Source organism: Dendropsophus ebraccatus, chromosome 5 (assembly GCF_027789765.1).
Source record: "Dendropsophus ebraccatus isolate aDenEbr1 chromosome 5, aDenEbr1.pat, whole genome shotgun sequence".
Taxonomy (NCBI): Eukaryota; Metazoa; Chordata; class Amphibia; order Anura; family Hylidae; genus Dendropsophus; species Dendropsophus ebraccatus.
In genome coordinates this window covers 12,925,761-12,953,107 of record NC_091458.1, presented here as the reverse complement: position 1 = coordinate 12,953,107, position 27,347 = coordinate 12,925,761, and the positions used below count along the sequence as shown (strand labels likewise).

The following is a 27,347-nucleotide window of genomic DNA, read 5'->3' as shown; positions in this document are numbered from 1 at the left end:
AGGAGGAGACGGGCTTGCGCCATCTTTGTTTTGGGCGCCGAGCTGTAACGTCCAGTGAATACACAAATTAAGGAGATAACTTTCTTATAGTGACACAATGCAATATGTAAGAAGGAAGAAGGAGACTCTTGTAGATTTGATTAGGTTATGGGCGAGGTGCCCATAAGTAAAATGGCCTGTGAGGAAGAGACGGGGCGGGGCTCTGGGTGTTATGGAGGGAGATTCAGCAATGGACAGTGAGGAGTGTGAGGACTGGCTGCTGGAGTCTATAAAGCTGTGAGTGTATGAGGAGGGTCTGAGCACACTGTGAGGGGGATGGGGTGTCATAGATATGTACAGGATACATTCTTATGGGGGATGTGTAGATGTGTTATGGGGGATGTGTAGATGTGTTATGGGGGGATGTGTAGATGTGTTATGGGGGGATGTGTAGATGTGTTATGGGGGGATGTGTAGATGTGTTATGGGGGGATGTGTAGATGTGTTATGGGGGATGTGTAGATGTGTTATGGGGGATGTGTAGATGTGTTATGGGGGATGTGTAGATGTGTTATGGGGGGATGTGTAGATGTGTTATGGGGGGATGTGTAGATGACACTGTGTTATGGGGGGATGTGTAGATGTGTTATGGGGGGATGTGTAGATGTGTTATGGGGGGATGTGTAGATGACACTGTGTTATGGGGGGATGTGTAGATGTGTTATGGGGGATGTGTAGATGACACTGTGTTATGGGGGATGTGTAGATGACACTGTGTTATGGGGGGATGTGTAGATGTGTTATGGGGGGATGTGTAGATGACACTGTGTTATGGGGGGATGTGTAGATGTGTTATGGGGGGATGTGTAGATGTGTTATGGGGGATGTGTAGATGACACTGTGTTATGGGGGGATGTGTAGATGACACTGTGTTATGGGGGATGTGTAGATGACACTGTGTTATGGGGGATGTGTAGATGACACTGTGTTATGGGGGATGTGTAGATGTGTTATGGGGGGATGTGTAGATGTGTTATGGGGGGGATGTGTAGATGACACTGTTATGGGGGGATGTGTAGATGTGTTATGGGGGGATGTGTAGATGTGTTATGGGGGGATGTGTAGATGACACTGTTATGGGGGGATGTGTAGATGACACTGTGTTATGGGGGATGTGTAGATGTGTTATGGGGGATGTGTAGATGTGTTATGGGGGGATGTGTAGATGACACTGTTATGGGGGGATGTGTAGATGACACTGTGTTATGGGGGGATGTGTAGATGTGTTATGGGGGGATGTGTAGATGACACTGTGTTATGGGGGATGTGTAGATGTGTTATGGGGGATGTGTAGATGTGTTATGGGGGGATGTGTAGATGTGTTATGGGGGATGTGTAGATGACACTGTGTTATGGGGGGGATGTGTAGATGTGTTATGGGGGATGTGTAGATGTGTTATGGGGGGATGTGTAGATGTGTTATGGGGGATGTGTAGATGTGTTATGGGGGGATGTGTAGATGTGTTATGGGGGGGATGTGTAGATGTGTTATGGGGGGATGTGTAGATGACACTGTGTTATGGGGGGATGTGTAGATGACACTGTGTTATGGGGGATGTGTAGATGACACTGTGTTATGGGGGGATGTGTAGATGTGTTATGGGGGGGATGTGTAGATGACACTGTTATGGGGGGATGTGTAGATGTGTTATGGGGGGATGTGTAGATGACACTGTGTTATGGGGGGATGTGTAGATGTGTTATGGGGGGGATGTGTAGATGACACTGTTATGGGGGGATGTGTAGATGACACTGTGTTATGGGGGGATGTGTAGATGTGTTATGGGGGGGATGTGTAGATGACACTGTTATGGGGGGATGTGTAGATGTGTTATGGGGGGATGTGTAGATGACACTGTGTTATGGGGGGATGTGTAGATGTGTTATGGGGGGGATGTGTAGATGACACTGTTATGGGGGGATGTGTAGATGACACTGTGTTATGGGGGATGTGTAGATGTGTTATGGGGGATGTGTAGATGTGTTATGGGGGATGTGTAGATGACACTGTGTTATGGGGGATGTGTAGATGACACTGTGTTATGGGGGATGTGTAGATGTGTTATGGGGGGATGTGTAGATGTGTTATGGGGGATGTGTAGATGTGTTATGGGGGGATGTGTAGATGTGTTATGGGGGGATGTGTAGATGTGTTATGGGGGATGTGTAGATGTGTTATGGGGGATGTGTAGATGACACTGTGTTATGGGGGGATGTGTAGATGACACTGTTATGGGGGATGTGTAGATGTGTTATGGGGGATGTGTAGATGTGTTATGGGGGATGTGTAGATGTGTTATGGGGGATGTGTAGATGTGTTATGGGGGATGTGTAGATGTGTTATGGGGGATGTGTAGATGACACTGTGTTATGGGGGGATGTGTAGATGACACTGTGTTATGGGGGATGTGTATATGACACTGTGTTATGGGGGGATGTGTAGATGGCACTGTGTTATGGGGGGATGTGTAGATGGCACTGTGTTATGGGGGGATGTGTAGATGACACTGTGTTATGGGGGGATGTGTAGATGTGTTATGGGGGGATGTGTAGATGACACTGTGTTATGGGGGGATGTGTAGATGACACTGTGTTATGGGGGATGTGTAGATGACACTGTGTTATGGGGGATGTGTAGATGTGTTATGGGGGGATGTGTAGATGTGTTATGGGGGGGATGTGTAGATGTGTTATGGGGGGATGTGTAGATGTGTTATGGGGGGATGTGTAGATGTGTTATGGGGGGATGTGTAGATGTGTTATGGGGGGATGTGTAGATGTGTTATGGGGGATGTGTAGATGTGTTATGGGGGGATGTGTAGATGACACTGTGTTATGGGGGATGTGTAGATGTGTTATGGGGGGATGTGTAGATGTGTTATGGGGGGATGTGTAGATGTGTTATGGGGGGATGTGTAGATGACACTGTTATGGGGGGATGTGTAGATGTGTTATGGGGGGATGTGTAGATGACACTGTGTTATGGGGGATGTGTAGATGTGTTATGGGGGGATGTGTAGATGTGTTATGGGGGATGTGTAGATGTGTTATGGGGGGATGTGTAGATGACACTGTGTTATGGGGGGATGTGTAGATGTGTTATGGGGGGATGTGTAGATGACACTGTGTTATGGGGGATGTGTAGATGTGTTATGGGGGATGTGTAGATGTGTTATGGGGGGATGTGTAGATGTGTTATGGGGGATGTGTAGATGACACTGTTATGGGGGGATGTGTAGATGTGTTATGGGGGATGTGTAGATGTGTTATGGGGGATGTGTAGATGTGTTATGGGGGGGATGTGTAGATGTGTTATGGGGGATGTGTAGATGTGTTATGGGGGATGTGTAGATGTGTTATGGGGGGATGTGTAGATGTGTTATGGGGGGATGTGTAGATGACACTGTGTTATGGGGGGATGTGTAGATGTGTTATGGGGGGATGTGTTATGGGGGATGTGTAGATGTGTTATGGGGGATGTGTAGATGTGTTATGGGGGATGTGTAGATGTGTTATGGGGGGATGTGTAGATGTGTTATGGGGGATGTGTAGATGTGTTATGGGGGGATGTGTAGATGTGTTATGGGGGGATGTGTAGATGACACTGTGTTATGGGGGGATGTGTAGATGACACTGTGTTATGGGGGATGTGTATATGACACTGTGTTATGGGGGGATGTGTAGATGTGTTATGGGGGGATGTGTAGATGACACTGTGTTATGGGGGGATGTGTAGATGACACTGTGTTATGGGGGGATGTGTAGATGTGTTATGGGGGGATGTGTAGATGACACTGTGTTATGGGGGGATGTGTAGATGACACTGTGTTATGGGGGATGTGTAGATGACACTGTGTTATGGGGGATGTGTAGATGTGTTATGGGGGGATGTGTAGATGTGTTATGGGGGGGATGTGTAGATGTGTTATGGGCGGATGTGTAGATGTGTTATGGGCGGATGTGTAGATGTGTTATGGGGGGATGTGTAGATGTGTTATGGGGGGATGTGTAGATGTGTTATGGGGGATGTGTAGATGTGTTATGGGGGGATGTGTAGATGACACTGTGTTATGGGGGATGTGTAGATGTGTTATGGGGGGATGTGTAGATGTGTTATGGGGGGATGTGTAGATGTGTTATGGGGGGATGTGTAGATGACACTGTTATGGGGGGATGTGTAGATGTGTTATGGGGGGATGTGTAGATGACACTGTGTTATGGGGGATGTGTAGATGTGTTATGGGGGGATGTGTAGATGACACTGTTATGGGGGGATGTGTAGATGTGTTATGGGGGATGTGTAGATGTGTTATGGGGGGATGTGTAGATGACACATGTGTTATGGGGGATGTGTAGATGTGTTATGGGGGATGTGTAGATGTGTTATGGGGGGATGTGTAGATGTGTTATGGGGGATGTGTAGATGACACTGTTATGGGGGGATGTGTAGATGTGTTATGGGGGATGTGTAGATGTGTTATGGGGGGATGTGTAGATGTGTTATGGGGGATGTGTAGATGTGTTATGGGGGATGTGTAGATGTGTTATGGGGGGATGTGTAGATGTGTTATGGGGGGATGTGTAGATGTGTTATGGGGGATGTGTAGATGACACTGTGTTATGGGGGGATGTGTAGATGTGTTATGGGGGGATGTGTAGATGTGTTATGGGGGATGTGTAGATGACACTGTGTTATGGGGGGATGTGTAGATGTGTTATGGGGGGATGTGTAGATGTGTTATGGGGGGATGTGTAGATGACACTGTGTTATAGGGGATGTGTAGATGTGTTATGGGGGATGTGTAGATGACACTGTGTTATGGGGGATGTGTAGATGACACTGTGTTATGGGGGGATGTGTAGATGTGTTATGGGGGGATGTGTAGATGACACTGTGTTATGGGGGGATGTGTAGATGTGTTATGGGGGATGTGTAGATGACACTGTGTTATGGGGGATGTGTATATGTGTTATGGGGGGATGTGTAGATGACACTGTGTTATGGGGGGATGTGTAGATGACACTGTGTTATGGGGGGATGTGTAGATGACACTGTGTTATGGGGGGATGTGTAGATGTGTTATGGGGGGATGTGTAGATGACACTGTGTTATGGGGGGATGTGTAGATGTGTTATGGGGGGATGTGTAGATGTGTTATGGGGGATGTGTAGATGACACTGTGTTATGGGGGGATGTGTAGATGACACTGTGTTATGGGGGATGTGTAGATGACACTGTGTTATGGGGGATGTGTAGATGACACTGTGTTATGGGGGATGTGTAGATGTGTTATGGGGGGATGTGTAGATGTGTTATGGGGGGGATGTGTAGATGACACTGTGTTATGGGGGGATGTGTAGATGTGTTATGGGGGGATGTGTAGATGTGTTATGGGGGGATGTGTAGATGTGTTATGGGGGGATGTGTAGATGACACTGTTATGGGGGGATGTGTAGATGTGTTATGGGGGGATGTGTAGATGACACTGTTATGGGGGGATGTGTAGATGACACTGTGTTATGGGGGATGTGTAGATGTGTTATGGGGGATGTGTAGATGTGTTATGGGGGGATGTGTAGATGACACTGTTATGGGGGGGATGTGTAGATGACACTATTATGGGGGGATGTGTAGATGTGTTATGGGGGGATGTGTAGATGTGTTATGGGGGGATGTGTAGATGACACTGTGTTATGGGGGATGTGTAGATGTGTTATGGGGGGATGTGTAGATGTGTTATGGGGGATGTGTAGATGTGTTATGGGGGATGTGTAGATGTGTTATGGGGGGATGTGTAGATGTGTTATGGGGGGATGTGTAGATGACACTGTGTTATGGGGGGATGTGTAGATGACACTGTGTTATGGGGGATGTGTAGATGTGTTATGGGGGGGATGTGTAGATGACACTGTTATGGGGGGATGTGTAGATGACACTGTGTTATGGGGGGATGTGTAGATGTGTTATGGGGGGATGTGTAGATGACACTGTGTTATGGGGGATGTGTAGATGTGTTATGGGGGATGTGTAGATGTGTTATGGGGGGATGTGTAGATGTGTTATGGGGGATGTGTAGATGACACTGTGTTATGGGGGATGTGTAGATGACACTGTGTTATGGGGGATGTGTAGATGTGTTATGGGGGATGTGTAGATGTGTTATGGGGGATGTGTAGATGTGTTATGGGGGGATGTGTAGATGTGTTATGGGGGGATGTGTAGATGTGTTATGGGGGATGTGTAGATGTGTTATGGGGGATGTGTAGATGTGTTATGGGGGATGTGTAGATGTGTTATGGGGGGATGTGTAGATGTGTTATGGGGGGATGTGTAGATGACACTGTGTTATGGGGGGATGTGTAGATGACACTGTGTTATGGGGGATGTGTAGATGACACTGTGTTATGGGGGGATGTGTAGATGTGTTATGGGGGATGTGTAGATGACACTGTGTTATGGGGGGATGTGTAGATGACACTGTGTTATGGGGGATGTGTATATGACACTGTGTTATGGGGGGATGTGTAGATGGCACTGTGTTATGGGGGGATGTGTAGATGGCACTGTGTTATGGGGGGATGTGTAGATGACACTGTGTTATGGGGGATGTGTAGATGTGTTATGGGGGGATGTGTAGATGTGTTATGGGGGGATGTGTAGATGTGTTATGGGGGGATGTGTAGATGTGTTATGGGGGGATGTGTAGATGACACTGTGTTATGGGGGATGTGTAGATGTGTTATGGGGGGATGTGTAGATGTGTTATGGGGGGATGTGTAGATGTGTTATGGGGGGATGTGTAGATGACACTGTGTTATGGGGGGATGTGTAGATGTGTTATGGGGGGATGTGTAGATGTGTTATGGGGGATGTGTAGATGTGTTATGGGGGATGTGTAGATGACACTGTGTTATGGGGGATGTGTAGATGACACTGTGTTATGGGGGATGTGTAGATGACACTGTGTTATGGGGGGATGTGTAGATGTGTTATGGAGGATGTGTAGATGACACTGTGTTATGGGGGGATGTGTAGATGACACTGTGTTATGGGGGATGTGTATATGACACTGTGTTATGGGGGGATGTGTAGATGGCACTGTGTTATGGGGGGATGTGTAGATGGCACTGTGTTATGGGGGGATGTGTAGATGACACTGTGTTATGGGGGATGTGTAGATGTGTTATGGGGGGATGTGTAGATGTGTTATGGGGGGATGTGTAGATGTGTTATGGGGGGATGTGTAGATGTGTTATGGGGGGATGTGTAGATGTGTTATGGGGGGATGTGTAGATGTGTTATGGGGGGATGTGTAGATGTGTTATGGGGGGATGTGTAGATGTGTTATGGGGGGATGTGTTATGGGGGATGTGTAGATGTGTTATGGGGGATGTGTAGATGTGTTATGGGGGATGTGTAGATGTGTTATGGGGGGATGTGTAGATGTGTTATGGGGGATGTGTAGATGTGTTATGGGGGGATGTGTAGATGTGTTATGGGGGGATGTGTAGATGACACTGTGTTATGGGGGGATGTGTAGATGACACTGTGTTATGGGGGATGTGTATATGACACTGTGTTATGGGGGGATGTGTAGATGTGTTATGGGGGGATGTGTAGATGACACTGTGTTATGGGGGGATGTGTAGATGACACTGTGTTATGGGGGGATGTGTAGATGTGTTATGGGGGGATGTGTAGATGACACTGTGTTATGGGGGGATGTGTAGATGACACTGTGTTATGGGGGATGTGTAGATGACACTGTGTTATGGGGGATGTGTAGATGTGTTATGGGGGGATGTGTAGATGTGTTATGGGGGGGATGTGTAGATGTGTTATGGGCGGATGTGTAGATGTGTTATGGGCGGATGTGTAGATGTGTTATGGGGGGATGTGTAGATGTGTTATGGGGGGATGTGTAGATGTGTTATGGGGGATGTGTAGATGTGTTATGGGGGGATGTGTAGATGACACTGTGTTATGGGGGATGTGTAGATGTGTTATGGGGGGATGTGTAGATGTGTTATGGGGGGATGTGTAGATGACACTGTTATGGGGGGATGTGTAGATGTGTTATGGGGGATGTGTAGATGTGTTATGGGGGGATGTGTAGATGACACTGTGTTATGGGGGATGTGTAGATGTGTTATGGGGGATGTGTAGATGTGTTATGGGGGGATGTGTAGATGTGTTATGGGGGATGTGTAGATGACACTGTTATGGGGGGATGTGTAGATGTGTTATGGGGGATGTGTAGATGTGTTATGGGGGATGTGTAGATGTGTTATGGGGGGATGTGTAGATGTGTTATGGGGGATGTGTAGATGTGTTATGGGGGATGTGTAGATGTGTTATGGGGGGATGTGTAGATGTGTTATGGGGGGATGTGTAGATGACACTGTGTTATGGGGGGATGTGTAGATGTGTTATGGGGGGATGTGTAGATGTGTTATGGGGGGATGTGTAGATGACACTGTGTTATGGGGGGATGTGTAGATGTGTTATGGGGGGATGTGTAGATGTGTTATGGGGGGATGTGTAGATGACACTGTGTTATGGGGGATGTGTAGATGTGTTATGGGGGATGTGTAGATGACACTGTGTTATGGGGGATGTGTAGATGACACTGTGTTATGGGGGGATGTGTAGATGTGTTATGGGGGGATGTGTAGATGACACTGTGTTATGGGGGGATGTGTAGATGTGTTATGGGGGATGTGTAGATGACACTGTGTTATGGGGGATGTGTATATGTGTTATGGGGGGATGTGTAGATGACACTGTGTTATGGGGGGATGTGTAGATGTGTTATGGGGGGATGTGTAGATGACACTGTTATGGGGGGATGTGTAGATGTGTTATGGGGGGATGTGTAGATGACACTGTGTTATGGGGGGATGTGTAGATGACACTGTGTTATGGGGGGATGTGTAGATGTGTTATGGGGGGATGTGTAGATGACACTGTGTTATGGGGGGATGTGTAGATGTGTTATGGGGGGATGTGTAGATGTGTTATGGGGGGATGTGTAGATGTGTTATGGTAGGATGTGTAGATGTGTTATGGGGGGATGTGTAGATGTGTTATGGGGGGATGTGTAGATGTGTTATGGGGGATGTGTAGATGACACTGTGTTATGGGGGGATGTGTAGATGACACTGTGTTATGGGGGATGTGTAGATGACACTGTGTTATGGGGGATGTGTAGATGACACTGTGTTATGGGGGATGTGTAGATGTGTTATGGGGGGATGTGTAGATGTGTTATGGGGGGGATGTGTAGATGACACTGTGTTATGGGGGGATGTGTAGATGTGTTATGGGGGGATGTGTAGATGTGTTATGGGGGGATGTGTAGATGTGTTATGGGGGGATGTGTAGATGACACTGTTATGGGGGGATGTGTAGATGTGTTATGGGGGGATGTGTAGATGACACTGTTATGGGGGGATGTGTAGATGACACTGTGTTATGGGGGATGTGTAGATGTGTTATGGGGGATGTGTAGATGTGTTATGGGGGGATGTGTAGATGACACTGTTATGGGGGGGATGTGTAGATGACACTATTATGGGGGGATGTGTAGATGTGTTATGGGGGGATGTGTAGATGTGTTATGGGGGGATGTGTAGATGACACTGTGTTATGGGGGATGTGTAGATGTGTTATGGGGGATGTGTAGATGTGTTATGGGGGGATGTGTAGATGTGTTATGGGGGATGTGTAGATGTGTTATGGGGGGATGTGTAGATGTGTTATGGGGGGATGTGTAGATGACACTGTGTTATGGGGGGATGTGTAGATGACACTGTGTTATGGGGGATGTGTAGATGTGTTATGGGGGGGATGTGTAGATGACACTGTTATGGGGGGATGTGTAGATGACACTGTGTTATGGGGGATGTGTAGATGTGTTATGGGGGATGTGTAGATGTGTTATGGGGGGATGTGTAGATGTGTTATGGGGGATGTGTAGATGTGTTATGGGGGATGTGTAGATGTGTTATGGGGGGATGTGTAGATGTGTTATGGGGGGATGTGTAGATGACACTGTGTTATGGGGGGATGTGTAGATGACACTGTGTTATGGGGGATGTGTAGATGTGTTATGGGGGGGATGTGTAGATGACACTGTTATGGGGGGATGTGTAGATGACACTGTGTTATGGGGGGATGTGTAGATGTGTTATGGGGGGATGTGTAGATGACACTGTGTTATGGGGGATGTGTAGATGTGTTATGGGGGATGTGTAGATGTGTTATGGGGGGATGTGTAGATGTGTTATGGGGGATGTGTAGATGACACTGTGTTATGGGGGATGTGTAGATGACACTGTGTTATGGGGGATGTGTAGATGTGTTATGGGGGATGTGTAGATGTGTTATGGGGGATGTGTAGATGTGTTATGGGGGGATGTGTAGATGTGTTATGGGGGGATGTGTAGATGTGTTATGGGGGATGTGTAGATGTGTTATGGGGGATGTGTAGATGTGTTATGGGGGATGTGTAGATGTGTTATGGGGGGATGTGTAGATGTGTTATGGGGGGATGTGTAGATGACACTGTGTTATGGGGGGATGTGTAGATGACACTGTGTTATGGGGGATGTGTAGATGACACTGTGTTATGGGGGGATGTGTAGATGTGTTATGGAGGATGTGTAGATGACACTGTGTTATGGGGGGATGTGTAGATGACACTGTGTTATGGAGGATGTGTAGATGACACTGTGTTATGGGGGGATGTGTAGATGACACTGTGTTATGGGGGATGTGTATATGACACTGTGTTATGGGGGGATGTGTAGATGTGTTATGGGGGGATGTGTAGATGGCACTGTGTTATGGGGGGATGTGTAGATGACACTGTGTTATGGGGGATGTGTAGATGTGTTATGGGGGGATGTGTAGATGTGTTATGGGGGGATGTGTAGATGTGTTATGGGGGGATGTGTAGATGTGTTATGGGGGGATGTGTAGATGACACTGTGTTATGGGGGATGTGTAGATGTGTTATGGGGGGATGTGTAGATGTGTTATGGGGGGATGTGTAGATGACACTGTGTTATGGGGGGATGTGTAGATGTGTTATGGGGGGATGTGTAGATGTGTTATGGGGGATGTGTAGATGTGTTATGGGGGATGTGTAGATGTGTTATGGGGGATGTGTAGATGTGTTATGGGGGATGTGTAGATGTGTTATGGGGGGATGTGTAGATGTGTTATGGGGGGATGTGTAGATGACACTGTGTTATGGGGGGATGTGTAGATGACACTGTGTTATGGGGGATGTGTAGATGACACTGTGTTATGGGGGGATGTGTAGATGTGTTATGGAGGATGTGTAGATGACACTGTGTTATGGGGGGATGTGTAGATGACACTGTGTTATGGGGGATGTGTATATGACACTGTGTTATGGGGGGATGTGTAGATGGCACTGTGTTGTGGGGGGATGTGTAGATGGCACTGTGTTATGGGGGGATGTGTAGATGACACTGTGTTATGGGGGATGTGTAGATGTGTTATGGGGGGATGTGTAGATGTGTTATGGGGGGATGTGTAGATGTGTTATGGGGGGATGTGTAGATGTGTTATGGGGGGATGTGTAGATGACACTGTGTTATGGGGGATGTGTAGATGTGTTATGGGGGGATGTGTAGATGTGTTATGGGGGGATGTGTAGATGTGTTATGGGGGGATGTGTAGATGACACTGTGTTATGGGGGGATGTGTAGATGTGTTATGGGGGGATGTGTAGATGACACTGTGTTATGGGGGATGTGTAGATGACACTGTGTTATGGGGGATGTGTAGATGTGTTATGGGGGATGTAGATGTGTTATGGGGGGATGTGTAGATGTGTTATGGGGGATGTAGATGTGTTATGGGGGATGTAGATGTGTTATGGGGGGATGTGTAGATGTGTTATGGGGGGATGTGTAGATGTGTTATGGGGGGATGTGTAGATGTGTTATGGGGGGATGTGTAGATGTGTTATGGGGGGATGTGTAGATGTGTTATGGGGGGATGTGTAGATGTGTTATGGGGGGATGTGTAGATGTGTTATGGGGGGATGTGTAGATGTGTTATGGGGGGATGTGTAGATGTGTTATGGGGGGATGTGTAGATGTGTTATGGGGGATGTGTAGATGTGTTATGGGGGATGTGTAGATGACACTGTGTTATGGGGGATGTGTAGATGTGTTATGGGGGATGTGTAGATGACACTGTGTTATGGGGGGATGTGTAGATGTGTTATGGGGGGATGTGTAGATGACACTGTGTTATGGGGGATGTGTAGATGTGTTATGGGGGGATGTGTAGATGTGTTATGGGGGGATGTGTAGATGTGTTATTGGGGGATGTGTAGATGTGTTATGGGGGGATGTGTAGATGTGTTATGGGGGGATGTGTAGATGTGTTATGGGGGGATGTGTAGATGTGTTATGGGGGGATGTGTAGATGACACTGTGTTATGGGGGGATGTGTAGATGTGTTATGGGGGGATGTGTAGATGACACTGTGTTATGGGGGGATGTGTAGATGACACTGTGTTATGGGGGATGTGTAGATGACACTGTGTTATGGGGGGATGTGTAGATGACACTGTGTTATGGGGGGGATGTGTAGATGACACTGTGTTATGGGGGGATGTGTAGATGTGTTATTGGGGGATGTGTAGATGACACTGTGTTATGAGGGGATGTGTAGATGTGTTATGGGGGGATGTGTAGATGACACTGTGTTATGGGGGGATGTGTAGATGACACTGTGTTATGGGGGATGTGTAGATGACACTGTGTTATGGGGGGATGTGTAGATGACACTGTGTTATGGGGGATGTGTAGATGTGTTATGGGGGGATGTGTAGATGTGTTATTGGGGGATGTGTAGATGTGTTATGGGGGGATGTGTAGATGTGTTATGGGGGGATGTGTAGATGTGTTATGGGGGGATGTGTAGATGTGTTATGGGGGATGTGTAGATGTGTTATGGGGGGATGTGTAGATGACACTGTGTTATGGGGGGATGTGTAGATGACACTGTGTTATGGGGGGATGTGTAGATGACACTGTGTTATGGGGGGATGTGTAGATGTGTTATGGGGGGATGTGTAGATGTGTTATGGGGGGATGTGTAGATGTGTTATGGGGGATGTGTAGATGTGTTATGGGGGATGTGTAGATGACACTGTGTTATGGGGGATGTGTAGATGTGTTATGGGGGATGTGTAGATGACACTGTGTTATTGGGGGATGTGTAGATGTGTTATGGGGGGATGTGTAGATGTGTTATGGGGGGATGTGTAGATGTGTTATGGGGGGATGTGTAGATGTGTTATGGGGGATGTGTAGATGTGTTATGGGGGATGTGTAGATGTGTTATGGGGGGATGTGTAGATGACACTGTGTTATGGGGGGATGTGTAGATGTGTTATGGGGGGATGTGTAGATGTGTTATGGGGGATGTGTAGATGACACTGTGTTATGGGGGATGTGTAGATGACACTGTGTTATGGGGGGATGTGTAGATGACACTGTGTTATGGGGGGATGTGTAGATGACACTGTGTTATGGGGGGATGTGTAGATGTGTTATGGGGGATGTGTAGATGTGTTATGGGGGGATGTGTAGATGACACTGTGTTATGGGGGATGTGTAGATGACACTGTGTTATGGGGGATGTGTAGATGTGTTATGGGGGGATGTGTTATGGGGGGATGTGTTATGGGGGGATGTGTTATGGGGGGATGTGTTATGGGGGGATGTGTTATGGGGGGATGTGTTATGGGGGGATGTGTAGATGTGTTATGGGGGGATGTGTAGATGTGTTATGGGGGGATGTGTAGATGTGTTATGGGGGGATGTGTAGATGACACTGTGTTATGGGGGATGTGTAGATGTGTTATGGGGGGGATGTGTAGATGACACTGTGTTATGGGGGGATGTGTAGATGTGTTATGGGGGGATGTGTAGATGACACTGTGTTATGGGGGATGTGTAGATGTGTTATGGGGGATGTGTAGATGTGTTATGGGGGATGTGTAGATGACACTGTGTTATGGGGGATGTGTAGATGTGTTATGGGGGGATGTGTTATGGGGGGATGTGTTATGGGGGGATGTGTAGATGTGTTATGGGGGGATGTGTAGATGTGTTATGGGGGGATGTGTAGATGTGTTATGGGGGGATGTGTAGATGTGTTATGGGGGGGATGTGTAGATGACACTGTGTTATGGGGGATGTGTAGATGACACTGTGTTATGGGGGGATGTGTAGATGTGTTATGGGGGATGTGTAGATGTGTTATGGGGGGATGTGTAGATGACACTGTTATGGGGGGATGTGTAGATGTGTTATGGGGGGGATGTGTAGATGACACTGTTATGGGGGGATGTGTAGATGACACTGTGTTATGGGGGGATGTGTAGATGTGTTATGGGGGGATGTGTAGATGACACTGTGTTATGGGGGATGTGTAGATGTGTTATGGGGGATGTGTAGATGTGTTATGGGGGGATGTGTAGATGTGTTATGGGGGATGTGTAGATGACACTGTGTTATGGGGGATGTGTAGATGACACTGTGTTATGGGGGATGTGTAGATGTGTTATGGGGGGATGTGTAGATGTGTTATGGGGGATGTGTAGATGTGTTATGGGGGGATGTGTAGATGTGTTATGGGGGGATGTGTAGATGACACTGTGTTATGGGGGGATGTGTAGATGACACTGTGTTATGGGGGATGTGTAGATGACACTGTGTTATGGGGGGATGTGTAGATGTGTTATGGAGGATGTGTAGATGACACTGTGTTATGGGGGGATGTGTAGATGACACTGTGTTATGGGGGGATGTGTAGATGACACTGTGTTATGGGGGATGTGTATATGACACTGTGTTATGGGGGGATGTGTAGATGGCACTGTGTTATGGGGGGATGTGTAGATGGCACTGTGTTATGGGGGGATGTGTAGATGACACTGTGTTATGGGGGGATGTGTAGATGTGTTATGGGGGGATGTGTAGATGACACTGTGTTATGGGGGGATGTGTAGATGACACTGTGTTATGGGGGATGTGTAGATGACACTGTGTTATGGGGGGATGTGTAGATGACACTGTGTTATGGGGGATGTGTAGATGTGTTATGGGGGGATGTGTAGATGTGTTATGGGGGGATGTGTAGATGTGTTATGGGGGGATGTGTAGATGTGTTATGGGGGGATGTGTAGATGACACTGTGTTATGGGGGGATGTGTAGATGACACTGTGTTATGGGGGGATGTGTAGATGACACTGTGTTATGGGGGATGTGTAGATGTGTTATGGGGGGATGTGTAGATGTGTTATGGGGGGATGTGTAGATGTGTTATGGGGGGATGTGTAGATGACACTGTGTTATGGGGGATGTGTAGATGTGTTATGGGGGATGTGTAGATGACACTGTGTTATGGGGGATGTGTAGATGTGTTATGGGGGATGTGTAGATGACACTGTGTTATGGGGGGATGTGTAGATGTGTTATGGGGGGATGTGTAGATGACACTGTGTTATGGGGGGATGTGTAGATGTGTTATGGGGGGGATGTGTAGATGTGTTATGGGGGGATGTGTAGATGTGTTATTGGGGGATGTGTAGATGTGTTATGGGGGGATGTGTAGATGTGTTATGGGGGGATGTGTAGATGTGTTATGGGGGGATGTGTAGATGTGTTATGGGGGGATGTGTAGATGGCACTGTGTTATGGGGGGATGTGTAGATGACACTGTGTTATGGGGGGATGTGTAGATGACACTGTGTTATGGGGGGATGTGTAGATGTGTTATGGGGGGATGTGTAGATGTGTTATGGGGGGATGTGTAGATGTGTTATGGGGGGATGTGTAGATGACACTGTGTTATGGGGGGATGTGTAGATGTGTTATGGGGGGATGTGTAGATGACACTGTGTTATGGGGGATGTGTAGATGACACTGTGTTATGGGGGATGTGTAGATGTGTTATGGGGGGATGTGTTATGGGGGGATGTGTTATGGGGGGATGTGTTATGGGGGGATGTGTAGATGTGTTATGGGGGGATGTGTAGATGTGTTATGGGGGGATGTGTAGATGTGTTATGGGGGGATGTGTAGATGTGTTATGGGGGGATGTGTAGATGTGTTATGGGGGATGTGTAGATGTGTTATGGGGGGGATGTGTAGATGACACTGTGTTATGGGGGGATGTGTAGATGTGTTATGGGGGGATGTGTAGATGACACTGTGTTATGGGGGATGTGTAGATGTGTTATGGGGGATGTGTAGATGACACTGTGTTATGGGGGATGTGTAGATGTGTTATGGGGGGATGTGTTATGGGGGGATGTGTTATGGGGGGATGTGTAGATGTGTTATGGGGGGATGTGTAGATGTGTTATGGGGGGATGTGTAGATGTGTTATGGGGGGATGTGTAGATGACACTGTGTTATGGGGGATGTGTAGATGTGTTATGGGGGGGATGTGTAGATGACACTGTTATGGGGGGATGTGTAGATGACACTGTGTTATGGGGGGATGTGTAGATGTGTTATGGGGGGATGTGTAGATGACACTGTGTTATGGGGGATGTGTAGATGTGTTATGGGGGATGTGTAGATGTGTTATGGGGGGATGTGTAGATGTGTTATGGGGGATGTGTAGATGACACTGTTATGGGGGATGTGTAGATGACACTGTGTTATGGGGGATGTGTAGATGTGTTATGGGGGGATGTGTAGATGTGTTATGGGGGATGTGTAGATGTGTTATGGGGGGATGTGTAGATGTGTTATGGGGGGATGTGTAGATGACACTGTGTTATGGGGGGATGTGTAGATGACACTGTGTTATGGGGGGATGTGTAGATGACACTGTGTTATGGGGGGATGTGTAGATGACACTGTGTTATGGGGGGATGTGTAGATGACACTGTGTTATGGGGGATGTGTAGATGTGTTATGGGGGGATGTGTAGATGTGTTATGGGGGATGTGTAGATGTGTTATGGGGGGATGTGTAGATGTGTTATGGGGGGATGTGTAGATGACACTGTGTTATGGGGGGATGTGTAGATGACACTGTGTTATGGGGGGATGTGTAGATGACACTGTGTTATGGGGGGATGTGTAGATGACACTGTGTTATGGGGGGATGTGTAGATGTGTTATGGGGGATGTGTATATGACACTGTGTTATGGGGGGATGTGTAGATGACACTGTGTTATGGGGGATGTGTAGATGACACTGTGTTATGGGGGGATGTGTAGATGACACTGTGTTATGGGGGATGTGTAGATGTGTTATGGGGGGATGTGTAGATGTGTTATGGGGGGATGTGTAGATGTGTTATGGGGGGATGTGTAGATGACACTGTGTTATGGGGGGATGTGTAGATGTGTTATGGGGGGATGTGTAGATGACACTGTGTTATGGGGGATGTGTAGATGTGTTATGGGGGGATGTGTAGATGTGTTATGGGGGGATGTGTAGATGTGTTATGGGGGGATGTGTAGATGTGTTATTGGGGGATGTGTAGATGTGTTATGGGGGGATGTGTAGATGTGTTATGGGGGGATGTGTAGATGTGTTATGGGGGGATGTGTAGATGGCACTGTGTTATGGGGGGATGTGTAGATGACACTGTGTTATGGGGGGATGTGTAGATGACACTGTTATGGGGGGATGTGTAGATGTGTTATGGGGGGGATGTGTAGATGACACTGTGTTATGGGGGGATGTGTAGATGTGTTATGGGGGGATGTGTAGATGACACTGTGTTATGGGGGGATGTGTAGATGTGTTATGGGGGGATGTGTAGATGACACTGTGTTATGGGGGATGTGTAGATGACACTGTGTTATGGGGGGATGTGTTATGGGGGGATGTGTTATGGGGGGATGTGTTATGGGGGGATGTGTTATGGGGGGATGTGTTATGGGGGGATGTGTTGATGTGTTATGGGGGGATGTGTAGATGTGTTATGGGGGGATGTGTAGATGTGTTATGGGGGGATGTGTAGATGTGTTATGGGGGGATGTGTAGATGACACTGTGTTATGGGGGATGTGTAGATGTGTTATGGGGGGGATGTGTAGATGACACTGTGTTATGGGGGATGTGTAGATGACACTGTGTTATGGGGGGATGTGTAGATGTGTTATGGGGGATGTGTAGATGTGTTATGGGGGGATGTGTAGATGACACTGTGTTATGGGGGGTCTCTTACTGATTCTTCTGTTTCAGGTATAAGGATCTTCACCACTTTGAGTTACAGGAGGCGACGAGGGTCATACAGTGGACGGGTGATAAGAGTGTGTATATTCTTGGCTCCTATGACTTGGTGGGGGTCCCTGGTGTACTATATACCAGGGAAACTCCAGGTAGAGGTTTAAAAAAAATGAAACTTCTGCAGAAGCATATAGCCTTACTTACCTATCTATCTAAGTTTTGAAACTACCAAAAATCCATTTTTTTTTTATTTTTTTTTGGGGGGGGGGAGTTGTTCTGTTTTGTGTTTCTGTATTTCCTGGTTGAGCAGTTGTACTCAGTACTACAGGTTCCAGAATGCATTGATTTCCCTCAGCTGTTTATCACAGTCCTCCACCCTGCACATTCCCTGCCCAAATCTGTTGCAGAACATCTAGGCTGTGTTCACACATTGCAGTTTCATTGTGTTACTGAATTATTTGCAGTAATTTATGATTTCATTGTTGTCCCACACAGCACACTGTTTTTCTACCTGTAACACCACACAGCGCTGTATCCTCTACCTGTAACACCACACAGCACCCTGTATTCTCTACCTGTAACACCACACAGCACTCTGTATTCTCTACCTGTAACACCACACAGCACTCTGTATTCTCTACCTGTAACACCACACAGCACGCTGTATTCTCTACCTGTAACACCACACAGCACGCTGTATTCTCTACCTGTAACACCACACAGCACACTGTATTCTCTATCTGTAACACCACACAGCACACTGTATTCTCTACCTGTAACTCTGATATTAGAATATAGTAAAGAACTTTTTGAATTAATTTTTTTTCTCTTTTGATCTCCACGCACATAGTATGATCAAGCATCTTTTATCTTTAAAGTTGATTCCCACAATAAGGGCTTTATCCCATTTTATCTTTCATGGGATATACTGTTTATGCCTTGTTTTTTTCTCCAGGTAAGATTGGCAGTGCTGGCTCTGATCTTCTCTGCCGTTTAGCATCATTACTTGTGTTACTGCATCATTTTTGTGAATTCGCTGCAGTACTGCAATGAAACTCCAACATGTGTGAACACAGCCCTAATTTCACTGCACACTTCTGCACAATCAGTGAAATCAGTGCAGCAGCCGCTTCTGGCCGGTCAGAGATGGTGAATCACTCAGGGGATTGGGGGATCCAGCCCCGCCTCCTGTGACATCACACCCTGCCCCCTGTCTGCATCATCAGCCTGTGCTCAGCAAACACACAATGTGAGACAGAGGCATAGGAGATTTGTCTCCTAAGGTGGGAGAGCAGTGGGAGCAGGAGACAATGTGATTTGGCACAGAGACCAGGTTTAGGCCCATTGGCCCAATATATAGATTAGTCAGTGTGAGCAGGATGTCACCAGGAGTTCTAATTTAACCCCCTCTATATATATCTCTCCCTTTGTCTCACAGGTATCTGTATAGCGGGCTACACCAAACCCCAGAATAATGAGATCCTGCAGCTCCTCTTCCCCCAGAAGCTACATGAGACAGAGAACCAGGTAGCCACCCGGAGACAAACCCTCCGCATCTCATCACTGTACCGTCTCTTTAAACTGGATGGCTTGGATAATGTCTGTCTTCTCACTTTTTACCACCAGGGGGCACTGCTCTCTTTCACATTCTTATTCAGTCACTCAGGACTGGATGAACCCTGAATCACAGTCCTTGTGGAGGCCTTTGTGGCTTGTATTGGTACTTAGCCAGCGTTCCCAGCCTCCTGAATGGCAGACCAGCCTGGTAGTGGAGGACTTCATCTACTCTATTATTTCATATATATTAAAGTGTCCAGAGAATTATGTTACCATCCCCAAGAGAAGGGGCTGTGACACCACAATGGCAGGTACCTGGCTTTCCTAGGCCCCAGAATACAGCAAGATACTCACAACGTGGATGGGCTTAAGCCTTTCAGGAGACTGGTAAAGCTGTGTAATAATAACCATGTTGGGGCTGTTGTAGTAACATTGGGTATAACCCAGCTTTCTCAGGATCCTGTATGACATATCACTATGGTTGTGCAGTAATTCACCGCCAGATTGTGCACTGAGGGTGATTGCCCCTGCTGACCTCCCGTCTTCCATTGTTCGCTGACCTCTTCCTGATGACTGCCATGTAATCCGCAGCAGGAATTAGCTGACACCTTCTGCTCCTTCTTCCGGCAGGGTCTGTGTCCAGAGAGAGACCTGAGGGTGGAGTATGGGGGATTCTCCCAGCATCCCGTATACAGCCTGCGGCATGTCCCCGACACCAGGTACAGGACACGTATGTAACACTGCACCCCCTGCCCTGCCAGCCCCGTATATGTCATACAATGGTCATATACTGTGTGATGTACCCCATAGAGTCACTGTCTACATACATTACTGATCCGGAGTTACATCCTGTATTATACTCCAGAGCTGCACTCACTATTCTGCTGGTGGGGTCACTGTGTACATACATTACATTACTGATCCTGTATTATACTCCAGAGCTGCACTCACTATTCTGCTGGTGGGGTCACTGTGTACATACATTACATTACTGATCCTGTATTATACTCCAGAGCTGCACTCACTATTCTGCTGGTGGGGTCACTGTGTACATACATTACATTACTGATCCTGAGTTACATCCTGTATTATACTCCAGAGCTGCACTCACTATTCTGCTGGTGGGGTCACTGTGTACATACATTACATTACTGATCCTGTATTATACTCCAGAGCTGCACTCACTATTCTGCTGGTGGGGTTACTGTGTACATACATTACATTACTGATCCTGAGTTACATCCTGTATTATACTCCAGAGCTGCACTCACTATTCTGCTGGTCGTTGTGTTCTCCTCAGTTAAGGTGAGGGGAGTCACACATACTATGGGTCAGGCTCCTGGCCAGATGTATTGGTGATCCCCTGTATTGTGCTGTTATCTGGCCGCCCGGGGTGTGATATGGCGGGGATCCTAATAATTGTTCCTCTGTGCTGTGTGGATTGGACTCTCTCCTGGTATCTGACAATCTGCACAGGAACCTGCAGAGATTTCCCTCCGCGCAGCCCTTCCTGTTATGTACAGTGCTGTTCTCTTCTCACTGCTGGAGGCCGAGGATCAGAGTCACCGACCACAACACCACAAACACCAGAGGAGTCTACACCAGCATTTACTAGAGGACATTTTATTATATAGATTATTATTTACACTATACATTATACATGGATTATTATTTACACTTTATATACATTATTATATATTTATATACAGTATACATTTATTATTTACTATATATTATACATTTATTATTTTCTATACTGTATATTCTTTATTATATTACTATATCTTATTACATATATTACTATATATTACATTATTTATTACATTTTATTAGATATAATAATATATTAATATGATTAATGGATAATATATTTAGTAAAAATATGTATATAGTAAATGTAATAAAATGTATATAATGTATAGTAAATATATAATGTATGTTATCATATACATCTCTAATAGTAATAATAATAATTATTATTATTTACATTTTATTATAGATTTATTATTAATTATTTACTGTTATTATCATTATTTACATTTAATATAGATTTATTGTTATTAACTGTTATTAATAATAATAAAATGTATAACAGTTAATAACAATAAATCTATAATGTAAATAATAATGATAATAAACAGTAAATAATAATTAAAAATAAATCTATAATAAAATGTAAATAATAATAATAATAATATTATTATTAACCTTTCCTCGGGCCTGTACATGTGACCTCTTGCTGTGTTTCCTCTCAGTCTCCTGGTGACCAGTGGTCCATCCTCGGCTCATGTTCAGACCTGGCAGATTGGTGCTGGAGATACAGGTACAGCACCAATGTGAGGTCTTCTCTCTCTCTTCTATAGATAGATGCTGGTGGCTGAGCTCCATTGCTCTCATTGCTTCTATTACTGTATATGTAGCATTACCTCCATGAAGCAGGCAGCTCAGGATGAGCAGTGGTCTCATTGCTTCTATAACTGTATATACAGCATTAACTCCATGAAGCAGGCAGCTCAGGATGAGCAGTGGTCTCATTGCTTCTATTACTGTATATGTAGCATTACCTCCATGAAGCAGGCAGCTCAGGATGAGCAGTGGTCTCATTGCTTCTATAACTGTATATACAGCATTAACGCTATGAAGCAGGCAGCTCAGGATGAGCAGTGCTCTCATTGCTTCTATTACTGTATATGTAGCATTACCTCCATGAAGCAGGCAGCTCGGGATGAGCAGTGCTCTCATTGCTTCTATTACTGTATATGTAGCATTACCTCCATGAAGCAGGCAGCTCAGGATGAGCAGTGCTCTCATTGCTTCTATTACTGTATATGTAGCATTACCTCCATGAAACAGGCAGCTCAGGATGAGCAGTGCTCTCATTGCTTCTATTACTGTGTATATGTGGTATTCCCTCCATGAAGCAGGCAGCTCAGGATGAGCAGTGCTCTCATTGCTTCTATTAGTGTATATGCGGCATTCCCTTCATGAAGCAGGCAGCACGGGATGAGCAGTGCTCTTATTGCTTCTATTACTGTATATGTAGCATTACCTCCATGAAGCAGGCAGCTCCGGATGAGCAGTGCTGTGTCTTATTGATATCCGCGGAAACCCTTACTTCCCTTTTATTATAACATGTTCAGCTATTATTCTCTGGTATCTGCTGTTTTCAGTGACCATTAGTGGTTATTATTCCCGCTACAGATGTCATCCAGCCCGCGACATCCATACAGTCCGAACCCAGCAAAGAAACCTGGACAAAACTCGATGTTTCAGGTGGCGCAGCGCCCCGCGTGCTCCACGGATCTCAGGTCAGCGCCGTTCACGTAACAGAGATCGAGTCGGCCAAGTGCGTCTATACGTTAGGTAGGTGGCGGGTTAGGGCCGTATGCATAGAGGCTGCTGGGTACTTACATAGTGCACTCACCTACACCTGCCAGGATGCAGCACAGCAGAGCCAACTCTGTACTGGCACTGACCAGCAGGGGGCAGCAGTGATGGCTCACGTGTAAATAGCAAAGGATTCAGTGCAGCTCTGGATGTGACTGGAGTATAGGATGTTATAGAGGGCATCAACTTATCTGTGCCAAGGCTGCTAGACTTCTGCTACACCCCAGAGCTGAAATCACAGTGCTGCCAGGGGTGTATCTATCAACAGGGATCAGACATCTCCCTATATTCCCTATTGGCTCTGCTGTGATGCATTGTGGGAGATAAGCAGGGGTGTGGCTTATAGCCTGCAGGACTGTGATTGCTGCTTTGGTGGTGACTTGTCACCCACCATCCCTCTTCCCATCCCCCAGCTGTATCTAGTGGTGAGGCCATCGGGTCGCTCTCCTTCCTGGACCCCAGAACCATCCACCTGTGCTGCCTGAGCGGCCGGCAGATCATTGCTGATGTCCGGCACCCGGGGATCGCCAGTGAGGGGAGCGCAGCTCTGAAGGTGCCCTGTGACGGACGGTGGAGCGCAGCTCTGAAGCCCCAGAGCCAGGACGTCTGTGCAGAGATCGCCAGCCTGTCTTCTGAGGGTCACATCACAATCACTGATACCCGGGACATGGCAGCCCCCCTGAAATGTGCCAAGAGCAAATCACCTAGTGGCCCCACCCCCGAGGAGCATATGATGTGTGTCTGCTGGGCCCCCAAACTGGACGGCTGCATCTCCTGCTCAGGTCAGTGTTCTGGATTATAGCTAGTAGTATAGAACTAAAGGGGTTGTCCAGTGGAAAAAAAAATAAATTTTTTAATAAACTGGTGTCAGAAAGTTTTAAATAGATTTGTAATTTACTTCTATAAAAAAATTCTCCAGTCTTCCAGTACTTATCAGCTGCTGTATGTCCTGCAGGAAGTGGTGTATTCTCTTCAGTGTGACACACTGTTCTCTGCTGCCACCTCTGTCCATGTCAGGAACTGTACAGAGCAGAAGAGGATTTCTATGGGGATTTGCTGCTGCTGCTCTGGACAGTTCCTGACATGGACAGAGGTGGCAGCACTGTGTTTGACTGGAAAGAATACACCACTTCCTGCAGAATATACAGCAGCTGATAAGTACGGGAAGACTGGAAATTTTTAAACAGAAGTCATTTACATTGTACATATAATTTATATAACTGTCTAAAACCAGTTGATTTGAAAACAATGTGTTTTCTCTAGAGTACCCCTTTAAGATGATTATTGACTCTCTACTTGTTCATTCCCTCTTTCCCCCTTTCAGGCTTTGATGGTACAGTCCAGATCTATGATACAAGACACTGGGACGCAGATGGAAAGGAGGTGGATGCGCTCTTCACCCACAGGGGGCACTGTGTTATGGGGGAGTGTGAGGATGGGAGCCCCCCCAGGCTCACCGTCCACTCCTGGCACCCGTGGAAAGAGAGGACGCTGGTGTCTGCCGCCAATGACGGCTCCTTACATATCTGGGACTGGCTGGAGGGACCCGCGTAGCGCTGGGTATAGGGTTAACTTATCACTGTACTGTATAGGCTTTATCCAAATTTAGAGGAATTTTGTAATAAAAGAATTAATGAAGAAGTGTGTGTGTGTGTGTGTGTGTGTGTGTGTGTGCGCACACACACACACACACACACTGAGGATTACACCCAGCACACAGGACAGAAGAAGTGGTAGTGCTAGTGCTGCAGCCTCCCCTGATATCTATATAATACATGTCACCATTAGAATAGACATTACACTGGGATAGCTGTTAGTGTCACTAGTGCTGCAGCCTCCCCTGATATCTATATAATACATGTTACCATTAGAATAGACATTACACTGGGGGGAGCTGTCTGTGTCACTAGTACTGCAGCCTCCCCTAATGTCTATATATTACATGTTACAATTAGAATAGACATTACACTGGGGGGAGCTGCCTGTGTCACTAGTGCTGCAGCCTCCCCTGATGTCTATATAATACATGTTACCATTAGAATAGACATTACACTAGGGGGAGCTGTCTGTGTCACTAGTACTGCAGCCTCCCCTAATGTCTATATATTACATGTTACCATTAGAATAGACATTACACTGGGTGAGCTGTCTGTGTCACTAGTGCTGCAGCCTCCCCTAATGTCTATATATTACATGTTACCATTAGAATAGACATTACACTGGGGGGAGCTGCCTGTGTCACTAGTGCTGCAGCCTCCCCTGATGTCTATATATTACATGTCACCATTAGAATAGACATTACACTGGGTGAGCTGTCTGTGTCACTAGTGCTGCAGCCTCCCCTAATGTCTATATATTACATGTCACCATTAGAATAGACATTACACTGGGGGGAGCTGCCTGTGTCACTAGTGCTGCAGCCTCCCCTGATGTCTATATTAAATACATGTTACCATTAGAATAGACATTACACTAGGGGGAGCTGTCTGTGTCACTAGTACTGCAGCCTCCCCTAATGTCTGTATATTACATGTTACCATTAGAATAGACATTACACTGGGGGAAGCTGCCTGTGTCACTAGTGCTGCAGCCTCCCCTAATGTTTATATATTACATGTTACCATTAGAATAGACATAACACTAGAGGAGCTGCCTGTGTCACTAGTGCTGCAGCCTCCCCTGATGTCTACATAATACATGTTAATATTATATTGTTAATATTACACGTTATAGCTATCAGGATAGTCTGCAGCACTAGTGACACAGACAGCTCCCCCCACTGTAGTTTCTATTCTAATCGTAACACTAGATCAGGCATGGGTTTTGCCATATCTCCTGACATGGTGGTGTATACTACGGATCTATAAGCAGCTCTGAAGGAGGAAGGAAACTCCCTGCACATTGTATACATGGAGGAAACTTCTCTTTATATATATATATATATATATATATATATATATATATATATATATATATATATATATATATATATATTATATATATATATTTTTTTTTTTATTCGTTTACAGCCAGCGGAGCCGATATTTATACCGGACGTGTCACGTGAAGGTCACAAGAAGGTCGGCCCTGCAGAATGTGCCAAAACGGCAAAAATGTGTTATCTGAAGCGATTGCTGTATATACATAAAATCCTCCCCAGTTACTGGTGGCTGGGATCGAAGAAAAATAAAGAGAAGCTTCCTCCATGTATACAATGTGCGGGGCGTTTCCTTCCTCCTCCACAGCTGCTTATAAATCTGTTCTATATACCATGTCTGGAGATATGGAAAAATCCATCCCTGACCACGGATTCACCACTGGGGGGGAGCTGTCTGTATCACTAGTGCTGCAGCCTCCCCTAATGTCTATATATTACATGTTACCAAGTTTAATGTGATATTACATGTTAAGATGTATTATATAGACATCAGGAGAGGCTGCAGCACTGGTAATACAGACAGCTTCCCCAGTGTAATGTCTATTCTAATGCTAGCATGTATTATATAGACATCAGGGGAAGTGCAGTCTCACTAACACTACATGGAGATATGTAACTGTGTCAGGACCAGGGCTTTAGAAGCCCTGCAGTTCCCAACATAGCCACTGGTGGCAGTAGAGCAACTGTCACCCTTTATTGCTAATAGTCAATGTAAAAAAAAAAATATATATATATATATATTGTATTCTTTAATAAAGTTCTTTTTACAAAATTATTTAACTTTGTTAATCAAATGTATTTTTATTTTTTTTTGCAGGGGAATAGCTAGAAAGGGCTGGGCCCCATAGCAAACGTTTGATTGCTACTGTTTGTTACCCCTCCGCCCAGTAGATAGCATATAGTTAAAATCTTTTTGGTATCCCCCCAGTACACAGTGTCCCCCAAAATAGGCATCTTCCAAAGTATCCTACAGCCCCCCCAGTACACAGTGTCCCCCATGGTAGGCATCTTCCCTGGTATCCCCCCCTATACAGAGTCCCCCAAAATAGGCATCTTCCCAAGTATCCTACAGCCACCCAGTACATAGTGTCCCCCATCTGCCTTGGTAGTATAATGACAGCTCAGGAGGCCCAGTGTATTTCAGGGATGGGCCCCCTAAGGCGGTGGGCCCTGT

At 46.2% G+C, this 27,347-nt stretch overlaps 1 protein-coding gene across 2 annotated transcripts; it reads left to right on the top strand.

The window, feature by feature from the left end:
• Nucleotides 1-13: 13 nt before the first annotated feature.
• WDR73 (WD repeat domain 73) lies at nt 14-26,113 on the top strand. 2 transcript variants are annotated; one of them, XM_069969512.1, is made up of 8 exons: nt 14-106; nt 18,307-18,374; nt 19,730-19,818; nt 20,479-20,567; nt 22,104-22,171; nt 23,050-23,211; nt 23,649-24,017; nt 24,560-26,113. In XM_069969512.1, coding segments are annotated over exons 1-8 (1,077 nt in total). In that variant the 5' UTR covers nt 14-104; the 3' UTR covers nt 24,790-26,113. The 2 variants fall into 2 exon arrangements, with proteins under 2 accessions (XP_069825613.1, XP_069825612.1); XM_069969511.1 differs by lacking the exon at nt 14-106 and adding an exon at nt 201-276.
• Nucleotides 26,114-27,347: the final 1,234 nt, after the last annotated feature.

What these genes read in the sequence shown, in the direction of transcription:
- WDR73 (XM_069969511.1), top strand. Translation starts at nt 212, where the DNA reads ATGGAGGGAGATTCAGCAATGGACAGTGAGGAGTGTGAGGACTGGCTG. An exon ending in ACAGTGGACGGGTGATAAGA is followed by an intron (nt 18,375 to 19,729) that starts GTGTGTATATTC and finishes TTTGTCTCACAG; the next exon opens with GTATCTGTATAGCGGGCTAC. An exon ending in CGGCTGCATCTCCTGCTCAG is followed by an intron (nt 24,018 to 24,559) that starts GTCAGTGTTCTG and finishes TCCCCCTTTCAG; the next exon opens with GCTTTGATGGTACAGTCCAG.